At 30.8% G+C, this 21222-nt stretch overlaps 2 protein-coding genes across 3 annotated transcripts in view; both read right to left on the bottom strand.

Moving 5' to 3' along the window:
* The window catches only part of LOC145277565 (copine-3-like), a 153068-nt gene that overhangs the window by 23451 nt on the left and 108395 nt on the right, over nucleotides 1–21222 (bottom strand). For both annotated transcript variants that reach the window (XM_080129050.1, XM_080129049.1), the window contains exon 14: nucleotides 16702–16938. In XM_080129050.1, coding sequence (XP_079985176.1) covers nucleotides 16702–16938 — 237 coding nt within the window. The remainder of the gene's footprint in view (nucleotides 1–16701; nucleotides 16939–21222) is intronic.
* LOC145278300 (uncharacterized) lies at nucleotides 19851–21155 on the bottom strand (the record flags this gene model as incomplete). The annotated part of the gene is made up of 2 exons (XM_080130594.1): nucleotides 19851–20561; nucleotides 20861–21155. Coding segments are annotated over 2 exons (879 nt in total), but the record flags the coding sequence as incomplete, so codon positions are not given.

Raw genomic sequence — 21222 nt, 5'->3', positions numbered from 1 at the left:
CATATCTTCATGCAGTAATTTAATCCAAAATATGTTATTCTATACAGCACTCCAGAGAACTCACTGTTTCTTTTATAAAATTATTTCATATAAACTTCTTTCCAGTTAACAAAAAAAAAAAAAAACTTTAAGAAATTTATGTGTGGGGTTTGAATCTCCAGACCATGTCATGCAAAAAAAAAAAAAAAAGACGCACTATCAACTTATCCACAGTAGAATTTTCACGACCCGTTGTTCTATCATTGTTGCTAAGTGACAACATGAAAAAAATGGCTTTACCGATGATAAATAAATTAAAATAACAGTTTCGATTATCAATAATTATCGGGGGTATTCTGAGACAAAACTTAAGATCACTCCCCTCCCTGACTAAAGTTCTGTAAATTTTAAAGAAAATCTGTTCCGCCATTTCGAAGTCTATAAGTGACAAACTCACACACACACAAAGTTGTATTTATAATTGTAGAGATATAAATGTTATCTGTCTCTACCTAACATTATACTATTGTCTTTTGATGTTCAATTCAAGGACATGGTATAGTGTAGTATCAGTTCTGTTGTCATGATACTATTCTCCCAGGCATTACTTCTTTTGTGGGTTTGTATAGTAGCTGCTCAGTTGTCATCAGCCAATCCTTCCAAGCAGTAACCACTCCTTGGGGGAGTGAGTCACACAGCAGCAAGTAAACTCAACACTTAGATAATCTATACTAGCAAAAACTATGCGATAGAAAAAGAGAACATATTATTGTTAGTAAATGTAATTATTTCTAATCACTAAATAAATATCCATAATTAAGGTTTGAATTAAATATATTATTTTACTTGGACTAAAGAATGAGCACAAGATATTTCGGTATTTAAGGATCACTCCATTTAAACGTCTTTCAATTGAACAAAATAAATTTACGAATGTTAATGTGAACACTCAAGTACGTCCTCCTTTGTTATTGTAGAGAAATTCGAAAATCAAAATATTGAATTTCAAGTGAAACCAACAGTATCTAGTGAATTGTCATATTGCAGAAATGAAAATATGAAAAAAAAAAAATTACGAAAAACGATAAGATAGAAAATTAATTAATGAAAACAGTTTTTGAAGACAATTAGCGAAAATTAAGTTTTGCTAAATTGGTCAAAGAGTTTCAGTTTTCAGAAAATATTTACCTCCCTTTTGTTACAATTAGAACTCTCCGGTTTCTTTTTTTTTTTTTTTTTTTTTTTTTTTTTTTTGCAAAACTCAGTTTTTGCTGATTGTGTTTGAAAACTATTTTCACTAATAATTAATTACCATTAGAAATTCAATAATTCAATTTTCAAATTTCACTCCAATAATGAAGAAGACTACTTAAATATTTGCTAAAGACATAAAAGAAAACTTAATTTCTTATATAAAATTTTAAAGAATTATTTGCAAAAATAAACCAAAATGTTTCATCTTTATACATATAGAGGATGATTGGAATGTCACTATTATCAAATGCTCATAACTCATCAATCAACTGATTTCATATGGAATTTCTGTTTTTAACTAATGAATTATCACTTATCAAGGCTAAAAAACACTTGAGCATAAGATTAACAGTTTAGTTACAATGAGATGAGGAGCGAAATTGAAAATCTTTACATACCATACATTTTAAATCACACAAAATGCATGTTAAAATATTATTTAGTTCTGGGATTGAGTTATGTTTGAATATTTGATTTACTTATTCTTATTGTAGTTAACTGAATACATCATCCACCTCTCTTAGCTGTCTGTGTATATCTGGTCCTTTCTCTAATATATTTTAATATTTCTTTCTTTAATAGGTTTTAATATTTTTGAGCATTTAGAGAAAGAGCAACTCTCTTTTCAACTAATATACATAACATACCATTGACACAAATGAATATTAGATAGCAAAAATAATAGATCGCTTTACTTTAATATATTATCTATTTGTATAATATTATGCGAGTAAAGAAATGCATTGTTTTTAGTTATGCAACAAGAATTTAACAGATGAAAGTCATAAGTAATTGTAGTAACCCAACAAGTCACAAGTATGCCTTGTATCATATCAATGAGTAAATGAAGCAAAGAACATTTATATCACATAATTTTAGTTTTGTGTTATAGGAGGAAAAACATGGAATAAAAATATATTGAACTAAATACAAACATGCATCAAAGTTAAATGGACAGTGAAACAAACATTATAAGAATTAGAGCTTCTCTTTGTATATCAATAAAACATGCATTATATATATACTAGCAGGACCCATTAACCGGCGTTGCCTAGTTAACACAGCCTTCACACCCCCTATAAAAATTAAAGTACATCATGTTAAAAAAAAATTGTGAAGTGGAACTAATGTAAAAATTTGCCCCAAAAAACAAAGTTATTGTCTTCTGTATAGAGCAATGCTAATCGATTAATATGCTTCTTTTTTTTCTTTTTTTTTTTTTTCAGCATGATTGTAATATGTAGAGGGTGATGACAATCAGTTAATATGTTTAATTTATTTAATAAAAAAATTTTTTTAGCACAATTTTTTTCTGTAGAGAGTGACGCCATATTGTATCATTTCTGAAACATTTGTTTATTGTAAAAGTGAATTCCGGAATATGAGAATAGTCAGGTATTAGTCAATCGAGAAAGGAGAATTTATTATTTTTAAATTAGGAAATGAAAAGATTGTTATGTGTATGTAATAACCAATTAATAGCGGTGCAAGCACAATATAAGAGAAAAATATAGAATCTGACCCGGTCTCAACTGGTAGTGATGGAAGCACTAAATATTGAGAGAGAAAAATAAGAACTTCTTTCTCTGTAGATGTGGTGATTATGATGGTGTTCCTGATGTAATGTAACATTTTATTATCACGAATGAATGTGGCAGAAATGGTGGTAGTAAACTACATAAGATAGTGGCTATCATGGTAGATGTATTGAATTTGTATGTGGCATCTTTTGTTGCAAACCTACGATACTTTGGTCCAGAGGGGAATTTTTGCAATCAAAATATTGAGATTATATATATATATATATATATATATCTCAATAACTTAATTTTTTATATGGACAGACCCTAGTGTTTCATGCTAACAATCATCAATGCAGGAAGTGATAATTACTACTACTAATATTTGTTGTTTTCTTCTATAATATAAATCTCACCTGTCTGTTTAAGTGCAGGTATGTTTGTATGTTTGCCTAAAACTTTCGACAGAGGTGACAGATTTTCATGAGAATGGTATCATTTTAAAGATCGACCCTTCGGATGACAAATATCGAAAAATTGACTGAAAACATTAATTCCTTCACCCTCAACTGGGTAATTTTTTATAAGAAGGGGTTGCTTTTTGTGCCGATATTTTCAAAGGTCATCCCCTCTTTTCAATTGACTAGCGTTAATTTAAACCTACATCACTTCCTGTTTGGTGATGGATGCAACAGCAAAGACGTCACGTTTTTTTTTTACATTCTTTTCCTCCTTCATTGTATGGGTTAGAGCCTGCCTGCTACTACTACTTTTTTTTTTCTCAACATAACCTGCAAATACCTGGGCAATGCCGGTCACCCAGGCTAGTTGAATATAAATAATTAAATAATAAATATTGAGTGTAAATCAAAATAACATCGAATATTATTTAATAAATATATTAAATAAGATTTAAAGCAGTTCTTTGTCAAATTCAAAATGGCAGCAATAACAAAATATACAATGTTATTTTTCGAAATAATTTTTTCAACTTTTTGGCATGCTCAAATTTCTTTTTCAGGTGAATAAATTCCTGCTTTCTGAAGAGTCTACGATGAATAAATTCAGTATTGACATACAAATAATTGATTGGTTCTACATAACGAAACAGTTGCTGTAAAAACATGGAATTTTTTAAAAGAAATAAAAAATACAATTAGTAAAACCTTGGAATTTGGTATATAGCTGTATTATATATATATATATATATATATATATATAATGAATGAGGTGAATGTTTTTAAACAGACATTAAAGTATATTTTAAAATTTGTTATGTACACAGAAAGTCAAAAGTAACTAAGTCAAAAACAACAAACAAAATGAAAGAATCATTTTAGGAAACATAAATATCACATCACTTCCTAACATTTGAATGCCTACTTCTGAATCACCACACAAGCATGAATACAAAAGGTTTTCTGTTGTTTTTTGTTTTTTAATACATTTAAACATATATATATATATATATATATATATATATATATATATATATGAACGTTTTTTTTTCCTTCCTCACCTAAAACAAGTCATATTGTCACCTGGTCATAAAAGGCTACTATTTGGGATCATGTCTAACATAGGATTGTGCTCCCATTATGTTTTAACCTGCATGTCAATACAGCAGAAAACAAGGGGGAATTCTAAAAGTCTAGCAGTCTGAGGGAAAAATATTAGAGTAAAAAGCTTTCCACCATCTACAGACCTCAACAATGAAGGGATAGGATTTTGCTGGTTAGTTGGTTGGAGTCATGTACAGCAAGGGAGCATCATCAGAGCATATTCTATTAAAATACTTGTAAAACAGGAACAGGGATGCAACATTGTGATAATGGGACAGAGGTTAGAACTTGATCGACAGTGCAGGACATTAGATTGGAGACTCTTCTTTGGATTATGTCTAAGAGGGGGCAGTAAATGTGGCAACGATACTCCATGCATGGGTGAATGGTGGCTTTGTAGATGATACTCTCAGGTGTAAGTAATTTTCTAGCACAGTAGAGAGATCCCACCTTCTTGCAATGTATTTGTTCCAACTCATGTTGCCTGTGAATGTTAAGCCGATGTGTTTTATATTATATGTTAATATTATCACATAATTTATCATATATATATTAGTGTTGTCCGATTAATCAGAATCGGAAAAATTGGTAGTTTTCGGGGTATCGGAAAAATTTGTGCTTAATTTCCGATTCCAAAATCGATTCTTTTAATATTTTATTATGTTAATTTTTCATTGCTGATACCAGTGATAAATATTTATTCCTTTTAAACTATTAGTAAAACTAACCCCTATAGATCATGATAACATTAAAAGAAGATCTAAATTTATTTCATCTGCGTAAAATAAAACTTGAAACTTTACGAAAATTCACTAGATAACCTTTAGAAGAATGCAGTTTATTTTCAAGGTATTGAAAAAATTGTTTAAATTTAAAGAAATATTTTGTCAAGAAAAATAATGCTAATTAAATCAAAAGTAGAATAATATAGTGTTGGATTTTGTCCTTTTGCCTGCTCCCTTACTCAGCATTGGCAAATATGACAAGGAATGGTGAAAGGTGTGAAAAGGATTGGTCTTGAATTGAATTTTAAATTAACTCGTGAAATGTCATGCCTCCGTGTGATTTTCTTTGATTCTGTCCTTATCATTTATGTTTATACTTAGGGATTCCTACAGCTATCTCACTCCTCTATATAAGGCAATAAAAACCTAGACCACTAACTGAAAGTATTTGGGGGTAATTAACATCTTCAATACCGTTAGGCTTTGACAATTTGGCAACATAAAATGCAAGTATCTTTTTAAATAACTATTTTAAAGATATTCAAAATGTGTTTCAGGATTTGAAAATTAATTACCAGCATATTTTTACTTTAATTTTGTTTAATATTTATTTTAATGTGATGCTAAAGTTCAAATTGTTTTTTTTTTTTTGTAAAAGTCAAATATATTCTTTTATTAGGTAGAATTGTAACTTATCTTACCTTTGGTAACATTTATTGGGTGGGTTTCTACTAGTATATTGTTACATTTGAGTGCGTTTCTATCAGTACTTTGATTTCTGATTTCTGAGCTATTATCGAGGCTCGAATATGGCTTAAATAATATCACCATTTTTATTTTGTTTTAACTCAATAGACTTTACACTACCACTATTTTAAGTTAAAAAACACTTCTCATGTTTTCCGTTCATTTATAGTATACAATATTTTAAATAAACCTATTGTGAAATATTGACCTATATTTTTTCAATTTGCCATTTTCACCTATTTATTCACTTCTTTCATTTTTGTCGTTGCCATTTTTACCTAAATTCAAGTGTTCTCATATTATCTTTTCAAAGTTCAAAATTATATACCTTCAAAATAATATGTAAAGTACACTTTTATTTTAATTTTATACATATAACGTCTGTCCTTACCTGATGTTGCTCGCTAGCCTTTTTACCTTCATTTTTTTTCTTTTGCTTCTATTCTCAGTCTTTTAATCTAGCCGTTTATTTTACCAAATTATTCTTTTTAAATAGAAAGTTAAATTTATTTTTATTAATCAAATAGTTATAATATTGGTTGTTACAATAAAGTTGATCTAATGCCTATTCATAAAAATGATTGGATCTAAAAGGTTTATAAACATTCAATCTTTTAATACATAAGCATTTACTAAGAATCAAAGTTCTTAGTGAACTCTGAAGTGAGTTTAAACAAATTTCTATAATTTAATGTAAGCCAAAATACTTGAAGCACTCATGCTTAGAATAATGTTGCAATATTGCGTCTCTTATTTTCAGAATGAATGTTAAAATTGAATTATCCTCAATGTGTTCCATTGATTGAAAAATGCACGAATATTATTTTGAGGAAATTGCTTATATCAGCTTAAAATAAGTGAAGAAAATATAACTTTTGTTTATCATACAATTCATAAAACATTGTTTAAATCTTTATAAAATCTACACATGAATAAAATCAAAATTTTATTAACTGGTGTTTATTTTTTTTTCAGACAAAAATTATGGCAAGCAGATCCAGTGCTAAGCAGCAAAGTATAGTTTGGAAATTTTTAAAGATTTCTGATGATAATCCAAATAAATCAATATGCCAATTGTGCAAAAAACAAGTAACTAGAGGAACACACATTGCTTCTTTTACCACAACAAACATGTTGAAACACATACACAGCATCACAAAGATCTTCAAAAAGAAAACGACGAGAAATGAAAAGAAGAGATGAAAAGAGCACAGCCAATCGATGATTTAACTATGAAACGCGCCAAAATTGTCAGAGATTCCTTTAAGCAACAAACCTTGCACAATATTGATGCTGAAACTTGGGATATAAATGATAGGAAAGCTCAAAGAATTCACAGATATATTGGTGAAATGATTGCAATTGACTTCCAACCTTTTTCTGTTGTAGAAGACCTTGGTTTCAAAAGACTATTGAAGCACATTTGTCCAAATTATATAATACCTTCTAGAAAGTATATCAAAGAAAATATTGTGCATGATATATATAGGAAGGTCAGAAATAAGATACAGGAGGAAATAAACACTGCTAGTTATGTATCTCTTACCAGTGATGGTTGGTCTGTTGATATAGCGAACTTAGCGACATCTCATTGGATCAATGAAAACTTTGAGCAAAGAAGTGCAGTTTTAAGAATCAATCCATTTAAAGCATCACACACTGCAGTCAATATTAGTGAAATTATTAAAAACGCAGTAGAAGAATTTGATATTTCTTGCAAAATCCATGTTCTTATACGAGATAATGCAGCTAATATGGCAGCAGCAACTGTGCAAATGAACTATTCAGCTTTACCATGTTTTTTACACATGTTACAGTTGACGATTAATGATGACATTTTTACACAAAGATTTGTGAAGGTCATGATATCTGTTTGTAAACAAATAGTTGGGCACTTCAACCATTCACCTGCAGCTTTTGCAGAGTGCCAGGAATACCAAAAAAAAAAAAAATTTGCCCAACCATAGGTTTATTCAGGATGTGAATACAAGATGGAAGTCAATATGCTATGCTCTCAAGAGTATTCAAACAAAAGAATCCTCTTATTTCATATTGAAGTGAGCATGTAAAACCACATTCTTTAGAATCCAACCAATGGAAGATGTTATGTACTGTCTAGTAGAGAAGCAACTGCGTCTTATATTATACCACAAATTAAAGTGATTCATCATTTTTTTAAAAGGGGAGAAGATAGAGGACTATTTCATGAGTTAGATTCAACACTTTCAGCGTGGAAAACTTCTTTTAATGCTAGATTTAATAATTATTTACAGGATAAAAACCTTATTCTAGCAAAACCTTATTCTAGCAACATACCTCGATTCAGTCTGGTTTCCTTGAAAATAACTACAGTGGCCTGCCCCATGAGAAGGCTATTACAGAATAGTTAACACAAGATATCTATGCTATAACCAAAGAAAAAATAGACACGTCACCCAATGTATCAAAAGTTATGGAGACTGATGTGTCTGACGTATCTGTGGACAAAAGTGATGATGATAATGGCTTTAATTTTAGTTTCGAAAAATGCCTCACTGAATTAAAGAAAAAAGACAAAGGACAAAGGAAAGAAAAAAGAAAAAAGACAAAGGAAAGGTCGAACCAGTAAAGAATCAATTAGACAGTGAAATAAACAAACAAATATACTCATTAAAAATAGAAATGGAAAAATATCAAAAATTAAAAAATATAAAATGCGACGATTATATTTTTCAATGGTAAAATTCAAATAAATATGAATTTCCCATCCTGGCATCTTTAACCAGGAAATATTTATCAGCACCCCCGTCTTCTGTTGAAAGTGAACGATTATTTAGTATTGGAGGTAATATTTATTTACCAAGTAGAAATCATCTGAAAGGTGAAACTGGAGAAATTTTAATGTTTTTACATTATAATTTAAGAATTTTAGGACTTAAATATGAGTAACAACGAGATACTCAAGTGTATTACATAACTAAATTATTCTCTTGTAATCATTGTAATTAACCAAATTCTTTTTTAATTAAAAAATAGAATATTGTTATTTCAAGTTTTTCATATTCATTTTATACTAAATGTTACATTTTCCTACAAAAACACGAGTTTGCTTAATCTTTCCCACATGAATCTTTCTAAAAAAACATATTTTTGTAAACTCAGTTATATAAATGTTTTGCAATTCTATCATGTTTTTCTTGATTTTTCATTTACAAAATATTGTTACTGTTATGTTAGCATTTGCTAGCTAATATATTCTTCATTGTATCATTTATTTCCATTTTAATATAAATACACGTTCGTTTAATGTAGTTCATTTTCTACCTTAGCCATAATGTAACCTTTATTTTAATTGTCGATGTGGTTTTTGGCATACCTCCAAACACTATTGTCGTCTAAAATGAGCCTGCCAATGCCAGGGACTACGTCACACCTTGTTCATTCAATTTTCTACACCATCTTTAGCATAAAACAATCTTAAAAATATTTCAGATAGCCACCCAAAAGTATTAAACGTAAAATTGTGCACTCGGAGATGGAGGAGTACTGAAAAATCAGATGTAATATTTTTCCAATTTCTAATATTTTTTACAAGATATTTTCGTATGAAGTTTTAGGACAATTCGATATCCGAATAAATTTAATTATTGACAAACAAACAGTTAATTGGTATGGAAAAATATTTGTTGTAATTAAAAAAATATCAATGCAGTAAAGAGGTGAGAAATGAAAAAAATCTATAGCAATTAACTTTTACTAAAAACAAGACAATGTAATTTTCTATCGATCTATGTAATTTGAGATGGAGAAATAGACTCTTAGATTTATTATTTCTGAATTTGTTATGGTCACATTTTTGGCCAAAACATGATTAATAAAAAAAGCAATTAATTTTGTTTTGTATTTTTGTAGGGGAATCGCTTTCAACTTTCATTTCATTTTTTATTGGTTTAAGTAAATGTTTTAGAGGTCACTTGTCCATCCCTTTAAGTATTTTTTCATACCTAGTTGCCAAATGTTTAGAGGCGGTTCCCAGGGAGTTCACAGTTCACAGTTTAATGTTAGAAGATTTCAAACAACTGGGCCAGTTTTATTTTCCTGGAGCCACTTTGTCTGACACCAGCTGTTTTTTTATAGTATCATTCTAGGGGTTTCAAAAACAACACAACCTTAAAAATATACATGAATATATCACAATGAATTTATCAAAGTGTGGATAAAATAGATAAAGAGAAAACATTTAGAAATTTTTCAAATTGGAAAAGAAATTATATCTACATTTAAAAGTACCCCCCACCCGCATTGAAATTCTACTTTTGAGCGATATTTGTGAACCCACTAAAAACAAAATTATTTTAGAATTTAGGATGGAGAGTTAGTAGCCTATATAAATTTCGGGCAATTATTAAGTAAATATTGATTGAAAATTGCTTGTTGTTCAAGAGTCTTTTTAAAAGCCCCCACCCCCCTCCAAAAAAAAAACTATATTAAAAAAAAAAATTTAAATGTGAAGGGTTCTTTAAAACCAAATAAAATCGATGTCTATAAGTTATGAACATGCTTTGTACTACTGTTTACATATTGAGTGTTTCTATTTACTCCCCCCCCCCCGAAAGTACAGTTAGACACAAAGTCGTTTTTAAATATGGGGAATATCCAGCTACCAAAAGTTTAACAAAAATTAAAATTGCCTCGGTCATTTCTCCTTCATTGAACGAACAGATACTAAACTTTGTTAATGTCTCGGTCGATATGACTTTGAACCAAAATTCTGTGCAGATTCTCGATTTCAACCGAAAAATTCCCGCATTCGAGAGCTCAAAACGGAACAATTAGTATATTAATATTTTTTTAATTGGGGTGGGGGATTGGGGAGTCCTCTTCCGCAAGAACCAGGCTCAAATTAATTTTCAATCGATATTTATTCAATAATTTCCCTTTTATTCCTATCTGGCGAAAATGGCCCTTTTCCGTTGCCCAATTTTCATCAATTCCTAAATTTAATATAAAATGATCACCCGTTTCCCAGCCATTCTAAAAAGCAGTTAACTAATTTTTTTACCATTAACTCCCAAACCAATCGGCAAAATCATAAAAACACAAATAATCGCTTTATTTTTTGTATTATCACGAACTTAGGGTTAGTAGTAGGAAAGGGCTGTGTCGTTTATAAAATGGAGAATCAAACTTTTCTTTTTGCAACAAAAAGTTATAATTGCGATGGGCGAAAAATGAAAACGGAATAAAATACACTGATAATTTCACGAGAATACATTATTTAAATCTTCGTACTGTTTTACACGTAACTATTTAAAAATGAAATATAAACATTGCCTATAAACACTCATGATTATAAAAAATAAATAAATATAAAACGATTAGGAATTTAAAATAGAGGGTCAATATCACAAATAAATTTAACGTAAAATGAGCTGCTTTTCCAAAACATTGTAGTGTGTTACTAATTTTAAATTATGTGCGCTTATTGGAGGAGAGGGGGGGGTCTACTTTTTAAGCAATTACACATAGTTTTACAACGTTGCAAATCGAACTTAATTTAGTGGGAAACAATTTAGTTAACATCCATAAAGAATTAGGGTGGCCAGAAACGATGATCATTTTACGTTAAATTTATATTTGAAACTGACCTCACACTCTAAATTTTAAAATGATCGCGGTACTTGTGCAATTTATGTCCCCCATTAAAAAACGAAATTAAAAAAAACAAAAAACAATTCTACGTATCTGTTATGGAATGAAGTTCTCATAAAAAATTTCACTTAATTTCATCAAGTAGTTTTGTTTTTATTGCTAAAAGCATTCATTTGAGGCATTCGAAACAGTCAATCTAAACTACGTCATTAGCATTGATTTTGGTCGAAATATAATGGATTACTTCCCTTTGATATCAATTAAGCGATTTATTAGAGAAATTCCATGTTCCTGAGATTGAAAACAAGCTGTAAAAACAAAACTACTTGATGAAATTAAGTGAAATTTTTTTTAGAACTTCATTCCATAACGGGTACGTAGAATAAAATTGTTTTTTGAAATTTTGTTTTTTTAATGAGACGTAAACTGCACAAGTACCATGATCACTTTTCTTCCGTCAATTTAAAAAAAATGTTTTAACACATAATCGATAAAAGCAATATTTCATTTTCGAATAGGGATTTAGCTGCGTGTTAATAGCAAAGTAAATCAATTTAATAACCTACCAAATTTTTATAATTAATATAAAATTTTAGTTCGTTAATAGAGAGAAGGCACAGAAAGCTCACGCAATCTCACGTTAAACATGTTTTTCTAAATAGTAACATTATCATTTAGAAATTTGTTCGTAACAATGAGAGGTGGCGTTGTTAAATATGTTGTTCTTACATCGTTTTCTTATTTTGCCTACCAATCTTTGAATATTTTCAACTATTTAACTATTTATGTAAGTAGTATGTTATACAGTAAATACGAACTGATACAATATAGCTTTGTTTTAAAATCAAAATGTTTTGTTGTCTTATAATTTTTAATCAATTGCAGAGCAAACATTTGAGAAAAAATATATGCGGACATTACCCAGGGGTTTATGTAATAATTTGAAAATTTACGAAAGAAACAAAACAAAAACAAAACAAACCTCTAATTAAATATGTATAAACTTTAAAAGAATCGGAATCTGATCGGAAATTTTGAAAGGTATCGATAATTGTATCGGAATCGGGAAAAATTTTGGAATCGTCCCATCACTAATATATATATATATATATATATACATATACATACACTAGCAGGTTGCCCGGCATTGCCCGGTTTTAAAATATTCTTAAATACGATATTCTGATTAATGCAGATTGCATATTTATTATTATATTATATTGAACCCAATATATAATAATGATTTAAAAAGTTAAAAAAAAAAAATGACATGTGCGCCACCAAGAATCGAAACCAAAACGTTTAGCTTACAATTTACCCTTTCCTTTAACGTTAATACCTTAGCTATGAAGACATGTTTCCGCAAAGCTAAAAATTAAAACATGAACCAATAGCTATTACGTTATGCATGCATATTCATAATGCCATCATTTGACCTTCACCTGGCAAATTCCATTTTTTTAATTATCACACTTTTGCACGGATTTTCCCTCAGCTAAAACCCAAATATAAAGTTTTGCATGGGTTCAAATACATGAAGTTTGTAGACCAAAAACTGACAGAGGAGTTTGGTAGCCAAATTCTTTTTAAACAAATATATATATACACATACATAGAAAGAGGTTTATGTTTACTATAACCTTTTTACGCAAATATTACGCAAGTATAAATCATGTAGAATATCTGCATGAATTACACGTAATAGTTAACTAAAGATGATCATCTCATAAGAAAACCAAAAACTAATAGGGAATTAATTAAAATGAATGTTTAAAAGAATATGCAAATTAGCTACATCTTTTGCAGATGAATGCAATTCCACGAGCCATATATAAAAAAAGTTGTATTTTTTTCTTTAAATAAATAGAAAAAAGTCTTTTTAAAATGAATATCAATACACACAAAAAAACAAATTTATAGGAGTATAGCCATATAAGAGTATATAAACATTAGGGAGAACCTACACAGATCAACCAAAGTTTCAACATTAACATGTTTCGTCGGGATTCTAAAGTGAATCTTGCAATAAAAAAAAAACTGTTTAAAAGTTGGTGCAAGCAAAAAAAAGTGACATCTATAAAGTTAACCTCATTAAACATATTTACTAGCTAGCTGCCCAGCATTGCCCGGTCGCTTAAAAATGATATTTTAATTTCTGCAGATTGTGTATGTATTTCTATAGAACAATCCTCTATTGATTATTATATATATCTGGTGAACCGATTTGCAAAAAAAATAAAAATGATAATGTAGTTTATCAAATTCCGTCTGTAATTTTTTAAAATACCATGTCAGCTGGTATTTGGGCTTGATGATGAACTCACTTCTGATTAATGTTTAGTTTTTAAATTTGTAAACAAAGAAATGATTTGCAGTGACTTTAAATGATAAATTGAATTCATTAATAAGAAAATTAAAATATAATGGAATTGAACACAGAATCATTTGAACTGTAGTCGAATGCGCTACAACTGAGCATTATTTTCAGATGTCAATAATTCTGTTTTTTTCTAAGAAGAAATTATTTGTTGAGATTTTATTATCTCCCTTACCGGTGCAACCTAAAATATTCCCATGTAAAGATTCTTTTTTTCTATAAAAAATAAAAAATAAAGACTATTTTTAGGATCAGATTTTTTTTTTGATTTTTCATAATTATTAGATGACCTGTACAAAACATATCTAAGAACACTGTCAGACATATAAATTACCTTTGTGTGAAATTTGCAAAAGATAGGCTCAGCCGTTTCGGAACCTTTGAGGAAGGAACTCACACACACAAAGTGATTTTTATATAATGGTTGAAATTCTTCCTTCAATTACACAGCCCCTCCCTCCACCCCAACACAGATGTTTCATATTATTTATTATTTCTTTGTAAAATGGAGTGTCATGGAAACCATTAAATATTTTCCAACAGATTATTGGTAAATATCTGCTTTCTTTAAGTTTACAGTAATGGGTATCTAGTGCTGTTTTGAGTTTGCATTTTTTGCTATTGAATGTGGTTAATAATTGTAATGTCTGATTTTAAAACCTAAGGAGATCATATCCATGTAGCACTTGTTATTTGGGTTTTTAAATTATTTTTATTGAATATTTTGTGCAAGGGATTAGTTACAGGGAAGTGTTTTTCAATAAGATTTAAAAATTTCTTACTAAGTTTAGTTTTTAACATCTGGTTATAGGGCGGTGTAAATTAGACTATGTTTCTCTTTCTTCTATTTTCATTATAGTTATTTTTGTCGTGTTGCTTATATGTAATTTCAATATTATTATATCTACGTAGTTTTTAGGGCTGTGTTGAAAATGTTGCTTGACTTCTAAAATAGATTTTTCTTGCTATTTATTTTTCTTCCCCATGGGACAAAGTTAGACATCAGGGTCGTTTTTTAACGTGGAGAAAGGAACAAAAAATAAAAATCGTCTCAGTCGTGAAGGATTTCTCCACCACTGACAGAACAAGAAATTGAAGTGTAGCATCTGAAGAACAGATACTTGTTTTTTTTTTTTTTTTTTTTTTTACACAGTGATCACCACTTATCAAGGCCCGGAAGCCACTCAGGGATAAGGGTTATTGCAAGTACATTACGTTAGTGTGGAGATTTGATGAAGTGTTTACTTAAGGGGGCGGTTCATTAGGAATTTGTTAACATTGGACTTGAAGACATCCAAGTTGTAGTCCGGAGGGAAGCAGGCAGACGGAACAGAGTTCCACAGGCGTGCAGTTCTAAGAAAGAAGCTTTGTTCATGGAATCCGCGTTTTGATTTAGGCACAGATATAGAGTGGGGGAAATTTTTCACAGTGGATTCAGCTAGACGGGTGTTTTTTGTGAAAGATTGGCGAGGGGGGACCAGAGATTGGAGTTCAGACGAGCACTTGCCATGGAAATAACGATAAAACAAGGATAGGCTCGCAACGTCTCTTCTGTGGGAGAGAGGTTGCAGGGTAGAACAAAGGGCATCCCTCACTAAGCCACGAAGTCTATTTTGTACTCTGTCAAGGCAGGATAGGCTGTTTTTAGCAGCTCCTGCCCAGATATGGCAACAGTATTCCATCCTTGATCTTGGCCAGAAGGTTAAGAATCTTATGTTATTAAGAGTTGCTAGAGTTATTGCTAATCCTATATTTAATAAAAGTAGGAATATATTTCATTATTGATGACAAGTTATCAGACATTGTGCTTAACTGTACTGAATTGACATTATCTGGTATATACGGCTCATAGATATTTTTTATTTAAGTATAAAATGACATCTAAAATATTTTTTTTCATGCTCTTAAAATAAGTATGTCTACTCTTTTTTCATTTTCATATGTATAATTTTCTTGAAGTTTTCTCTCTTGTTCTTATTGGACTCTTATCATAGCCAATCCATCATTTCTATATATACTGATATCTGTATTATCCATTATATGTATGATGGTATATGAAATAACTCCACAAGATCTGCTACCTCTGCAACGTCCAGGGCATCCATAGCCAAATCAAAGGAGTTTGTCATTTAACTTTTTATGCTACGGTTATTATTATTAATTAAAACTGATCTACCTTTTAAATGTGAATTTTTCATCGGATATGTCAGCATATATCTTGGAAAACTCTAAAATAATATTAAAAAGATATAAATAGATAGAAATCAAATTGTAAGAAAGTTTGTTTCTTTTTGATTTTAAATATTATTAAACCAAGTTATTGCTGCGGCAATATTAACCCACTGGTTTTAATTGCAGGTCTTTTTTATCATCTGCCTTATTCTAATAAGGATTTTTTTTTTACTAATTTTTCCTATTTTGGGTTTGTTTAGATTAAGTAAGTGTTGGGATTCTTAAGATTACTTTTGAGGTCTTTTAATAAGATATAAAGTTTTAATTTACTGTGTCGCTAATGTTTTAGTCTATTTGTTTACTTTCAACATTTCTCTACGTAGTTGCATTTGTTTGTATCTATTTTTTGTAATGTTTTCTGTAATTAGTTTGTTATAGCCTTGTTTATTTTATACAAGTTTCTAGTTTTATCTGCTTTTTATGAAGAACACATGTATAACTTTGAAAATGGCCTTTTAAACATTATTTAAGATTTAGTTCCACAAACAACATAATTTTCAAAGACAATAACACAATATCGTTAAAAACATAAATAAGTAATAAAACATCTAGAAAGTTTGAGACACCTTGCTGCAGACAGATACATTTTTTTTTCCTGCAATTTAAATAAAACTTGTCACTGGCTTCTGTTCCACATTTTATGACAATGATATTGAATTAATACTTTTACTTACCCTTACAAATTCACGGAATGGCACAAACTGCACAATATCCCTGACAGCTGCTCGGCCCCAAGGATCCTTTAAAACCTCATTATCAGCATCAAGTGTGTCCATGTCGGTAAAATCTGCATTACCAACTCCAACAATAATCAACGACATGGGTAAGTGTGAAGCTTGGACAATTGCGGTTTTTGTGTCGTTCATGTCCGTCAGGACGCCATCGGTCAGGAGCAATAGGATGAAATAGGCCTGAAAAATAGACAAGTTGAAATAAAAAATTGATTCACATTTTTAGAGACTGATCAGTTTGTAATTTTTTTTTTTTTTTTTTTTTTTTTGAGATCATATTTTCATTGCATGAGTATATCTTACAATAATCATTTTTTCCATTGCTTTTAACATAATAAATGTACTGAGACTAAAGTCACCTTCAGGACTGCTAGCAACCATTGTAAAAGAGTAATAAAGAACACGAGAGAGTTGTATGTTCAATCCGTCAAGTTCAAAGTTGTTGAGCAGTGGTTTGATTTCTTACGTTATGCTGTAGTTCTATTTATTTCATCAATCGTTTGCTAAAATGCTTGGCGAATGTATATAACAAACTCTGTCAATTTTGGGTTTATGATAAAAAGTGACAATTTTATTCTTGCAATAATACTTCTACAAATACGCTATGGAGTGAGGGTATGGTAAGTTTTTGTTTAATGGCACATCAACCCTATAGGTCATTTCATGCCATAAAATGTGAAGAAAGTATTCATTTAGTCTTTAGGTGATAAATTGTTTTTAATTAAGATTTAGTATTTCTAAGTCAGTCTTCTTTCTAGGGTTTTTTTTTCCTTTCAAATGTGTTCCAAAAGTTTAATTTTTCTTAGAAAATATAATATTTTATAAGGTTTTCCAAATATTGCTTGAAGGTTTTGTTCTTTGAAATATTTCACACGAATATTTTTATATTTTTTGCATTCCATTAATATATGTTTAATGGTTAGTGGATGTTGACAGGTTCTACATGAGGGGACACCTACTGCTTTCAGAAGGTATTCATGAGTTAGTCTTGAATGACCAATTCAAATTCTGGTAAATATAGTGTCTAATTTTCGTATTGGTATTATGGCTCTGTTTTGCCGACATTCGGTTGTATTTCTCTAAGTTTGTTGTTTAGTTGTTCATTCCATAGTTTTTGCCATTTGGTTTTTATATAGGAGTTTATTTTGTTTTTCCTATCCGTGTATGGTATTTTTATGTTTGATGGAGTCAGGTTTGTTGCGTCCTTAGCCAGTTTGTCAGCTTCTGAATTTCCTTTTATGCCGACATGACTCGGTATCCATGCTAATATTGTTTTATTTTCCTTTACTTGGTGTTGGTATATTTCCATAATTTCCAGGATGTACGGATGGTTCATGTTCCTTTCTTTCAATGCCATTAAGCTGGACATGGAGTCACTGAACATAAGGAATTTATTCTTGCTAGACTCTCAGACTAGTTCTAGAGCCATCATGATAGCCTGTAACTCTGTGGTGTATATAGAGGCACCGTCCAGTAATCGGACTTGCTTGTGTGTGTTATGCATTTTTGCTGCTGCTCCTACTCTTTCAGTTATTTTTGAGTCATCTGTATAGATGGTTTTGTAAGTGGAGTATTTATCCCTTAGTTCTAGGAATTTGTTTTGATAGGTTTGGTAGTTAGTCTGTTTTTTAGCTGTTTTAATAGTCATGTCTATATATGACTCTGTGATTGTCCATGGTGGAGTATTATTAATTGTGTAAGTTTGTATGCTTTTTGGTTCTTCATATCCTTCTGTAATAGCCTTTTTAAGGTGATATCTCAGAGGTTTAATAGCCGTAGGTTTGCTGGTATAGATTCATACATTGATGTATATATTTTTTCATGAGCAGGATTTTCTGGTAGACTTTTAAGTTTCAGCGTTGGAGCGAGAGTTCTTCCCATCTCAGGTGGAGAGGGAGTTCATTAGCTTCTGTGTGCAGGCTTTTAATAGGTGATGTTTGGAAGGCTCCTAAACAGAGTCTGAGTGCTTGATTTTGTATGGGCTTGAGTTTCTCTAGATATGATTTCCTTGCAGAGTTATATATAATGCAACCATAGTCCAATTTAGGTCTAATGAGTGCTCTATATAGTAGGAGCGTGGTTTCCCTGTCTGCTCTCCAGTTTGTGTGTGATATTATCTTTAGTATGTTTAATGCTTTTTGGCATTTTTTTTTTTTAGTGTTTTTATATGTGGCTTGAAGTTAAATTTATTGTCTAAGATCATCCCCAGATATTTGGTTTGCTGTACCATTGGTATTGCATTGTTATTAATTTTTAGTTGTGGCTTATGATGATATCCTCTTTTTTGCAAAAGTGCATGCAAACTGTTTTGGTTTTTGAGAAGATAAACCCATTTTCATCAGCCCATTTCTCTATTTTGTTAATGCATTCCTGTAATTTTTTTTATTGTCAACATATTAGGGGATGAATAGGTGTTTGAAAAGTCGTCTACAAAGAGGGATTTATCAATGTTTGTGGTCACTACTTTACCAATACTATTGATTTTTAGCAGGAAGAGTGTAACTGATATTATACTACCCTGGGGCACTCCCATCTCTTGTTCATGCACTTCAGATTTTTCTCCTCCAACGCGCACCCTAAAAGTATGGTTTTTAAGGAAATTTTGTATAAATGTTGGCATCCTTCCTCCGATTCCCAGGTTGTGCAGGTCCCTCATGATGCCGTATTTCCATGTGGTGTCATATGCTTTTTCTAAATCAAAAAATACTAACACCACATGGTGGTTTCTGATAAGTCCATCTCTTATGTAAGATTCCATCTTAACCAACTGATCCATTGTGCTCCTTTTTTTTCTGTAGCCACATTGATGTTTGTCTAATATCTTGTTTTTTTCTAATATCAATACAAGACGATCGTTTACCAGTCTCTCCATGGTCTTGCAGATACAGCTAGTTAGAGAGATAGGGTGATAATTTGTTGGATTCGAGGGGTCTTTGTCAGGTTTTGGGATTGGTATGATTGTGGACTCTCGCCAAGCGTTAGGTAAGTAACCCAAGAGCCAGATATTATTGAATATATCTAGAAGAGTATTTAATGGAGATTCTGATAGTTGTTTCAAAAATTGGTAATGAATTTTGTCTGGTCCGGTAGCAGTATCTTTGCTTCTATCCAGAGCGCTTTTAAGTTCGGATATTGTGAATGGTAGATTATATTTTTCTGTGTTGTTTGAGGTGAAATTCAGTTTTCCTTTTTCTGCTTCTATTTTGTAGTTTTGGAATGTTAAGCTGTGGTGTTTGGGTGAAGAGAGTTTTTGTTTAGTTGTTCAGCAAGTAAGTTTTCCATGTCCTTTTTTTCAGTGCATTTTCCACCGTCAGGTTTTTTTTGGTGTATAGTGGGGTATTGGATTTGTTTCCCATTAATTTTCCTCACCATGTCCCATACTTTCTTGCTAGGTGTTTTATTATTTAACTTAGATACATAATCTTGCCACGTTTCCCGTTTGGCTTTTTTGGTTATTTGTTGTGCTTTTGCATAGGCTTGGGGGTAAATTTCTAAATTTGTTGTGGACGGATTTATCCTGAATTTTTTTAGGGCTTTTTTCCGTTTCTTGATTGTTTCTTTACACTCTTTTGTGAACCATGGTTTATGCTTACTATTTTTCTTTGAAGTTTTGGGGATTGTTTCCTCTGCTATTTTTATTAACCTTTGAGTGAACATTGCTACTGGATCAGGTTCCTGAAGTATTTCATTATTTATTTGTGCTTCGCAGAGATTCCTGAATGTGGACCAGTCAGCTCTCTTTAGTTGCCATTTGGTGCTCCATTTTCTATTGTGGGATTGTTTGTTTTGATAATAATTGGATAGTGGTCACTACCACACTGTTCTTCATGGACATCCCAATTAAAGTCCATGTAAATTGTTGGAGAGCTAAGTGTTAGATCTATGGCTGAGGTTGTTTCTGTAGGTGGATGTAGGTCGGTGTGTTTGCCGTTGTTCAGTATACATATATCTGTAGTTTCTAGTATAGCTTCTATTATTTTTCCGTTGTGGTTTGGTTGTTTGTCTCCCCAAAGATGGCTGTGTGCATTAAAGTCCCCCAGGATTACGAATCGTGCAGGGAGCTGTTCAATTAATCTGTCTATTTAAGTTTTCCCTAGTTTATATTTTGGTGGAATGTAGATCGAGCAGATTGTGAGAGTTTGGTGTAAGGTAGCTCTTACTGCTATGGCTTGAAGTTCTGTATTTAGGTCGAGTTTCTCGTGGAGTGTTGCTTTTTTTACCATAATGGTTGTACCGCCTATTGGTCTACAGTCTATGTGTGAAAAGTTGATTTTATTGTATATTTCATAGTCTTTAAAGCATAGTTTGGAATTTTCTTTCAGTAGAGTTTCTTGTAAACATATGATATTCGGATTATATTCTTTGATTAATTGCTGTAGTTCTTCATAGTTTTGGCTTCAATCCTCTACGGTTCCATAGTAGAGCTACTATGTTCTTAGTTTTTTTTATTTTGTTCTGCCATTT

Source organism: Euprymna scolopes, chromosome 6 (assembly GCF_053919585.1).
Source record: "Euprymna scolopes isolate OS-2025 chromosome 6, ASM5391958v1, whole genome shotgun sequence".
NCBI classification, from domain to species: domain Eukaryota; kingdom Metazoa; phylum Mollusca; class Cephalopoda; order Sepiida; family Sepiolidae; genus Euprymna; species Euprymna scolopes.
This window is presented reverse-complemented; position numbering and strand designations above follow the sequence as displayed.